This window comes from Ctenocephalides felis, unplaced genomic scaffold (assembly GCF_003426905.1).
Source record: "Ctenocephalides felis isolate EL2017-DRISC unplaced genomic scaffold, ASM342690v1 CF-g0.4_SCAFFOLD_02327, whole genome shotgun sequence".
Classification (NCBI taxonomy): Eukaryota; Metazoa; Arthropoda; class Insecta; order Siphonaptera; family Pulicidae; genus Ctenocephalides; species Ctenocephalides felis.
Window position 1 is genome coordinate 74,735 of NW_020538481.1, and position 9,602 is coordinate 84,336.

General features: G+C 31.0%; 1 protein-coding gene across 1 annotated transcript; it reads left to right on the plus strand.

Annotated features, from left to right (window-relative positions):
• Window positions 1–299: 299 nt before the first annotated feature.
• Window positions 300–2,165, plus strand: LOC113380709 (zinc finger BED domain-containing protein 5-like). The gene has a single exon (XM_026619847.1). The coding sequence runs from the start codon at window positions 300–302 to the stop codon at window positions 2,163–2,165; it is 1,866 nt and encodes a 621-aa protein (XP_026475632.1).
• The last annotated feature ends 7,437 nt before the right edge of the window (window positions 2,166–9,602 follow it).

Consider the following 9,602-nt stretch of genomic DNA (forward strand, 5'->3'; position numbering starts at 1 on the left):
CAGTCGCTCTCTGGACGTCAAATAATTATATTTTAATGAAGTATCTCTATTCCGTTATGAATTAATCTATGATAGTTGTGTTGTGTTCTTAAATTACTTAAATTACCACCTTCGCTGAAGGCAAATTATAACAGAAGATTCGCGTGTAGTTATTTTTCTGTTTGTGCTTCAGTTTGGACTTAACTTTGTCTTCGTAGTGACATGTGTGTATTTACTGTGTAATTTTCAGTCGGTGTTTTTAATTATTACGTTAAAGTTTAACTACATTTTGTTTAATTATTTATTATTATTTAACCATCATGGATAAGTGGCTAAATAAAATTTCAACTAATAAGCCTGCCACGCCGTCACAACCAAATTGCAGTGCTTCTAATTCGGCTTCTAGCAAAACAAAAAAAAGAAAATATGATGAATCATATTTGCAATATGGCTTCACATGTTCTTCTCACAACAATGAAGATCAACCAGTGTGTTTAATTTGCAAAGAAGTTTTGGCCGCAGAAAGCATGAAACCGTCAAAACTGCAACGACATTTGAATACTAAACATGCAACGTTATCAAAAAAGCCAATAGAATATTTTGAACGTCTTTTGCAAACATCAAATAACGAAAAGAATACTTTGGAGAGGTATGTTACTTTGAATGATAAATATCTATTGGCATCGTATGAAGTTTCGTATTTGATAGCAAAAACGAAAAAGCCTTTTACTATTGGAGAGCAACTTTCACTACCTGCAGCTATAAGAATGTCTGAAATTGTTCATGGAAAACAGTATGCTGCTGAAATTAGTAAAATTCCATTATCAAATGACACTGTATCCAAAAGAATTTCAGACATTAGCAATGATCAATTTCAACAGCTTCTTATGAGACTTAAAGACAGCCCAAAGTTTGCAATACAACTGGACGAGTCGACAGACATTTCAAAAATGGCACAGTTGTTACTTTTTGTAAGATATATTTATGAGGGAAGGATTCATGAAGATATACTGTTTTGTCGTCCTCTGGAAGGTCATACTCGTGGAAAAGATATATATAAAAAAGTAAATGAGTTTTTTGAAGAAGAAGGATTAAATTGGAAAAATTGTGTTGGTGTGTGCACGGACGGTGCTGCAGCAATGACCGGACAAGATCTTGGTTTTACAGCATTTGTTAAAGCTGGAAATGATCATATTACATTTACACACTGCATGATTCACCGAGAGGCACTTGTTGTTAAAAAAATAGCACCAGAATTAAACATTGTGTTTTCTGATGCAGTCAAAATCATTAACTTTATTAAAAGTCGAGCACTTAATAGTCGATTGTTTAAAAATTTGTGCATTGATATGGATTCGGATTATACAAGTTTATTGCTACATGCTGAAGTTAGGTGGCTATCAAGAGGTCGAAGTTTGAAACGATTATTAACTTTGAAAGATGAAGTTCTTATATTTCTAACAGAGCAAAATAGTAATTTGGCCGATTATTTTCACAATAATTTATGGCTTCTCAAGCTATGCTATTTGGCAGACATTTTTGATAAAATCAATGATGTGAATTTATCAATGCAGGGAGTCTGCGCTAATATATTTACGTTAAAAAATAAACTTGAGGCCTTTATTAAAAAAATTATTATATGGAAGAACAGAGTGGAAAGTGGATCGCTCGAAATGTTTCCCTTTACTGACGAGTTCATAATTAGTAACAATATTTCCATAACAGATACTCACATAACAGAAATTATATTTAATCATTTGAAAGACATGGAAGTTTATATGCATAAGTATTTTCCCAATGATATTGATAGACACCAATGGATTTCCAATCCATTTTCAATTACAATCGAAGAAATGAATTTTTTAAACTTAAAAGCTCACGAAGAATTTGCGGAATTAACTAGTGATACTGCCTTGCGAATAAGATTTTCTCAAGTGCCTGTGCATGAATTTTGGATAGAAATGAAATTAGAATATCCCTTACTTTCAGAAATAGCAATGAACATATTACTGCCATTTTGTACAACATATTTATGTGAATCAGCTTTTTCCACATTATCTTATATAAAATCAAAATACCGTTCAACTTTAATAAACGTTGAAAATTTGTTACGACCTGCAATAACTCAAATTGAGCCTAGATTTAATTATTTATGTAAAAATAAACAATCACACCCGTCACATTAGTATTGTTTGATATTAATAATATGTTTTTATTGAAAAACTTGTTACAAAAGTTTATTTTTTCTATTGAATAAATATATATATATAATTTTGTCATTCTATTCATTGTGTTTTATTACAACCAATATCCCGTAAACGTTTCCAATTATATATATATATATATATATATATATATATATATATATATATATATATATATATGTGTGTGTGTGTGTGTACAGACCAGTAATTAAAAACAGTTTTATTGAAGGAAAATGTTTTTATTCAGAGAACATACGTTTAGGGTCTTGATTTGACCCATCTTCAGTGCATACAAATAAATTTATGTTTTTTTTTTCAAATTTTTTGTATGCACTGAAGATGGGTCAAATTAAGACCCGAAACGTATGTTCCCTGAATAAAAACATTTCCCTTCAAAAAATAGTTTTTAATTACTGAATAGATGCTCAAGAAACAATTTTATCATATTATTTCACCAACTGAAGAAAAACCTCTCGCTTGATATATAATATATATATATATATATATATATATATATATATATATATGTGTGTGTGTGTGTGTGTGTGTGTGTGTGTGAAATAAATGGATACGTATTCTTTAATTTTTATTTTATTTACATTGTAAAATAGTGTGATACTACATCTACATCTACGGTTAATATATATTTTATTATTATTTCATTATATGAAGGAGGGGGTCGTTAAAAATTGTCTGAGCTTGAAGGGGGTCGCTATATAAAAAAGTTTAAGAAGGCCTGATCTAGAGGACAATCTTTGAGTTCGTGATTCTCGGCGCAACGGGAACATGTGAACAGTTGGTTGCAGTACCGCTTTGTATGATTAAACTGTTGGCAGCGTTCACATTGGACGATGCGTTTACGGACATTTGGCGGTTCAATTTTAATTATGCTATTTTGGAATTTGTCCACTTTGTAAATGTCTTTGTTGTTAGGTGCTGGTTCAAAGTCTATGAAGAACATATTACGCGGCTGTTTTGTGTGGGGGTTGCGCAATTTCAAAACATTTCTTACCTTGTGACCGTATTCATTAAACACGGTTGCGATTTCTTCTGTTGTGGTTGCATGGTATAGATATCGAACTACCACTCTAAACGCGCGATCTTCTTTTAATTGATAGGTATGGTGTTCTACTTTTGCATCTTTCAGTAGTGTGACCATTTGTCGAAAAGTAGCAGAATCAGAGCAATGTATTTTTACAGTTTTGTCCGGCAAAATTTTTGTGTAAAATTTGTTTGAAGGAAAGGTTTCTTTGATTGCATTATTAATTTGAATTTTGAAATTTGAATTAATTTGAAATTATTTACGTTATAAACAAAAATGGGTGGAGGTCGTGGTGATAATGTTTGTGTTTTGTCTTGATTTTATTGATTTAACAACGGATTAAATCTGTTTTGAAGTGTTATTGTATTTAAAACAGATCGGTTGATTTCCTTAGTGTTACGTTTTTTAGTGTGTGATGGAGTTTGCCATGGAATTTGGTCCTGATCTATTTCGTGATCGTTTTCTGTAGTTGTCGTCGGAGTATTATTATTAAGGTTTGGAATGTTTTGTTGTAACGTGGACTGGCACGGTTGATTGTGCGTGAGTTGATTGTTGGACTTGTCATGATGGTCACAGTTTCTTGTCATATTCAGTATCATTTAATGTGCGATACGCTTCCACAATAGGGATTGATAAATTTGTGTGTTCCCCTTTAATGGGGAACATAATTTAATGAATTGCACTTATGTTAAAACTAGTTACACTTATTTTGTTTCACTGTGCACTAAACTATTCACTAATGTTATTTTTCACTTGAATAAATCCGAGACCGATTTAATGTTTACTGAGAGTTGTTGTCCGTTCGACTGCTGAGTCGGGAATCGGCATCCAAATCTTATTGCGAGAAATTTAAAGATCGTCATTACTTGATACAACACTTTTATCTAGTATAAAATTTTGCCATCGAGCTGTTTCATTAGACGTTGAACAAGGCAGCTCGAGCTTTAAAGTAACTAATGTTAGTTTTGTGAAAATCAGAATTTTTACGAATTTCAATTCGCGCTATAGAGTTTCCACAATACTAAGACCATCAGCTTGAGCACATACATTGTGAGATAATCACATAGATTCAATGATTGATGATATATTGCATCAACATTGTACACGGTGCATCGATTTAACGATAACAATCATTGCATCATCGGATACTAAATATATGAGAATAAAATACATTTTTTATTTCAAAAAATATAATTAACAAAACATATTATACGAATGCAATGCAGAATTTGGCAATTTGGCTAATATAAAGATTCGTAAATGAGCTGAAAGTTTAATATATAATAAATATAAATTTAATAATAATAATTAATAATAATTTAATAAATAATAAATTAATAATTTGATAAATTAATAAATATATTTTCCAGATCTCGAGCTTTTAAGATGACGAATTTCTTCCCAGCTTCTAGCGCTGAAAAAAATTAAACTAGTGACGCATGGCATTGTGCCTTGAGGAAAGAAAGAGAAAATTGCATTTTATAAAGATTTTTTGAAAAATGAAAAAAATTGAATTTAAAAAATCTTTCTTTTATATTTCGATTTTTTTTAAAAAAAAAACTTATTTATTAAATTCATTAAAATTAAATTTTATTTGAAGATTCGATTCCTATTGATAACGATAACGTGCTGATTAGTTATTGGCTAAGGCAGGTCCAACTGTTTCGAAAATACGGGCCAAAATGCCAAACATGATAATTCAGGTTTTGAGAAACGGAACGTAAAATATCATTAAAAAAATTACATGTATAGACAAAATAAAGAACTGCTTAACTTTGTGGGAGGGGCAGGTCTAGCGGTTTTGGTGTTCCAATAAAAATACTTAAATAGAAACATTTGGTAGTCAAAAGTGATCATTAGACATGTGCACATCAAATTTCAGATATTTTTCATATTTCAGATATTACTCAACAAATTATCAGATATTTTAATAATTAGTATACATTTTTACATTTCTGTGGGTTCTGTAATAATATTTATCCGTTATTCTGCGACGCGGATCTTACACTCTTCTATCTTTTGTCTCTACGCAGCTAAAGCAGCGCGATTGGTTTAAAAAAATGTTGAAAATTTTCAAAATATAAAAAAAAACTCAAAATTTTTCAGTTTTCAATTTTTTTTTTTTTGAATTTTAATTTTTGGTAAGTATAAATTCAGGAATGGGGCGGCATTTTTGTCAGTGCCACAGGGCGCCAAATTTCTAAATCCGGCCCTGCATAGTTGTATATGTTTTTCATAGAAAGTATATAAAACGTCCAGTTTGATTGTATTAACAAAATATAGGCAAACGAATAATGTTAATATAAATTATATAATATTGAATAAGTAGACTTTCATTATACACCTTTTCTATGATTATACACTACACATCTTTATACACTTAAAATAAAGCCTTAATTTTCTTGATTCTCTAGAAATTGTTTAGAAATACTTAGCAAAACAACGTTTGCCGGGTCAGCTATTTTGTAATAAAAATTTTTCGGAACTGTTAGTCTCGTCGATTACCGTCGTAGCGCCACCGCGCTCTCTCGTTATTGTCAGGTGTGCCGACACCCTTACGTTTGCTGTTCGCTCTACTATTATTAGCATTCGTTTTCTATGGACATGGTTTTCGCATCTCACATTCTGTTCTGATCATAGATAAAAGAAGAGTATTGTATATAGTTTTGATTTTCAAAAGTGATTATTTCAGTCCGATTTTGTTTCAATTCAGTGATTTAGTGCACAATGAATGATCTACATTGGCGATAACATTATTCGCAAGCTTTTGGTTAGTACTTTGATGGATTAATAATTTTGCTTATTTATTTAGTACATGACAAAAGCAAAGAACTTTGACAGCATCTTAATTTACTTTTGCATTGATTTGGTATGAGAAATATTCGTTAATAACGTTCGTTTTTATATTTATAGTTATATTTATTGTTATAAATTTGTTGCTTTGATTTAATTTAAAACCTAATGTTTGTCGTATTTATGATTATTAAGGGCGTAGGCAAGTTGTTGTTTGTGGATATCGTTTCAAGAGGTAGGTAATGGCTAATATTTATGCTACAATTCCAAATATTTTCTTTCGTGGGTACTTATTTACCTCTTTTTATAGTTATATTAAAATAATATTTTTATATCTATATGAATTACTATAGTATTTTATAATTTCAGATGCCGGTGAGGAAACCCTATTCTACATGTTGGAGGCCCATGTGAATGTTTTATTGTACAAAACCATCCTATATTTAATAACTACATGAGGTAACTTGAGTAAGAGTTTGTGGATGTAAGTACCTCTGTTTTACCATGTTTTTTATCGCAATGGATATATTTCTGATTAGTATGATTAAATGTTCATGAAACACTTTAAGGCACATGTTATTTGTAGTACATGATTTAAATCTTAGCCATTTGATCTACTATTAAATCTGGATTCTGCAAGTTAATGAAATATGCATCTCTACTTACTAATATCTGTCAGTAATTGTTGTCTGTTTTAATATGAATTCAGCAGTTAATTTACGATGTAGAAATTTTGCTATTGCCAACAAATATGGTTGATATTCGACACTTTCCATCCTGCTATCTATAATTTTAATGGTTAAATTTAATATTAATTTGTCATGGAAAAGACAAGAGATTTAATTATTTTTTATCTTATGTATATTACTTGTTTTCAACCTGTTTAATTTTTTTTATATAGAATCACCATCATTCTTACTGTATGGCAACTGTTTATTCCCTTAAAATTGACAATAACTTCACTTATTATTCATTTATTTATGTTTTTTTTTTCAACGGCGATAGTACAATATAGTTACATTTTGAAGTCTACAAATTCTAAACTAAAGAGGTAATATGTGAGAAAATTAGAGTATTAAAAGTTCATAGATAGCTTTGTATATATACATAACACTTAATATAAACTACAAATATATATAATATATATAACATTATATAAAAACTAATAAAATTAAACATTTAATAAACTATAAATCACTACTTAAGACAGACTTTTAAGGATAATTTTTTTGGCTTGATTTTTTATATTTGTCACCGACAGACCAAAGATATCAATCTCAGAAGCAAATTCATTTATTATTTTTGATATTCTGAACATGGGTGCATGTGAAACAAATTTGGTTTCAACTGTAGGTATTTCCAAAGTTCAGTTATTATGTAACTTAACATTTCATACAACTTTGATGCGTTTGAGAAGTTCAGGTGCATATAAAGCACCTTTCACAATATTTACTCCATAGCAGAAGGTGAGGTATATTCTTCTAGCATCGAGTGGGGTAATGTTAAGATGGTTGTACATTTGGGAGTGACTTAACTGAATGCTCTTGTATCTGCGGAATCTTACATGATTGACAAATTTTTTCTGGACAGATTCAATTCTGTCAATCTGATATTGGTAAATCGGGTCCCAAATTACACACCCATACTCTAATATTGGTCTAACTAAGGTATCAAATAGTACACTCAGGGTATCATCATTTTGGAAATCTCCACTGTTTCTGAGCAGACCACCGAGTATACAATTTGCCCTTGACACACGGATACCATCCACTTGCGGAAGTACTTCTTCTGCTATGAAGTATCGATGATTAGAGTAGCTTTCACTGCCGCGACAAAATTTAATAACTGCGCATTTACTCACATTCAATTTAAATTTATTTATTTCATACCATCTAGATAATCGATTTAAGTCTTCCTGGAGTGCACACAAATCACCTTTGTTCCTTATGCCTCTGTATATTTTAGAGTCATCCGCAAATAAAGAAAACTCAGATGAGAACCCATTGCCAATGTCATTCCTAAATATACAAAATAGCAATGGTGTAAGATGAGATCCTTGCGGCACTCCTGTAGAGACCGTACATTTATCTGATATGGAGTCAATTAATTTCACGCATTGTTTTTTACCTCTCAAATAGGATTCAAACCACTTATATAAACCAATTATATAATATAATTTTAATAACAAATTAAGTGGCCTTATTCTTTCCTCTTTGGCACTCCATACTTTTATTCGCACATTCTCTAGAATTATCTTGCAATGATGCTTTTGTTTGTTGAACAAATGAACAAATTGTTAAATATTTGCCTTCAGAGATGTAGGTAATTTTAGTATTTCAAAACACAACACAAGTTTTATAGATTTATTACAGAATATAGATATTATTATACAGATATTCATTAAAGGTATCATAAGGTTATGTGTTACTTTTCGAGACCAGAGAGAGAAATGTGAGCTTGTAATAAACATTGAGGTCCTGTGTCTAGCCGGAAATATAGAGTCCATAGAATGTAGAGTGGAACTCGAGAGATGTAGAGTCCATAGAGTAATAAATGTGATAGTATACACATAGAGGCATAAATGCGACTGTAAATAGGTAAGAGTGTCGGCGCATAACAAAATTCTATTCATAAATATTTCATGGTTACCAAATTATTCAGTTTCTATTAAATTCATAAGTTCTTGTCCTGCAAGTTTTATTACGGCATAGCAAGCCTCTTTATTATGTTCTGTGCTTGTTTGTGTACTTATTTGTAATCCCTCTAAACTTCTAAAATCTTCACATCTTTGAATCATATCCCTTTCTAACAATTCACGCTCAAAACCCATATCTGATGGAAAAACTCTCACGCATGAGTGGATGTGATTACAAATGTTTGATTGAATCATATACTCTCTACAACTGCATGTGTATGTATGAAAACAAATTTTGCATGGTTCACATATGGTGTCGTAGTAACATCTGTTGGTAATACATTCCATTGCGTATTCAATCTGGTTTGTATAATATGATCAGGCAAAATTATTACACTTCTCATGTGGCTTATTCTTACATCTCTTTGCCTTGTCGATAGTGACATTCCATTCAATCTTCGCGTCCTTTGTCGAAAAGAATCCATTTCAAGGCGTAACACCATTTGAATGGCCTTATCCATCCTTCTCGAGCACCTTCTCTTAAAAACTCAGACTTTTTATCTGATTATGAAAACTTTCCAAAAACATATTCGTGTTAATTCCTAATCCTTTCCGATAACAATACGCCCAAGCAGCTGCTCGTTTGCAGTAAACTTTCCTAAAATATGTAACAAATATCTTAGCATCATCGTCTGTCTCAAGTTCATTCAAATAATCATTTAAATTCCTCCAAAAATCTTCCTCATCCAAAATCATTTTTATTTCTATAAATTTCTGTTAAATTACTTCGCGTTTCTCTCTATTTTCTCTCTTTCTTGTTTGATGCCGTTCTCTTCCAGCTCCTGGACACATGCCAGGAGTATAAAAGTTGACCATGCATTAGAATAAGCTGGAGCGTCATCTAATTATGCCTACCTCATTGGCAATTTGTTGAAAATATATTTTGCAT

What these genes read in the sequence shown, in the direction of transcription:
- LOC113380709 (XM_026619847.1), top strand. Translation starts at nt 300, where the DNA reads ATGGATAAGTGGCTAAATAAAATTTCAACTAATAAGCCTGCCACGCCG.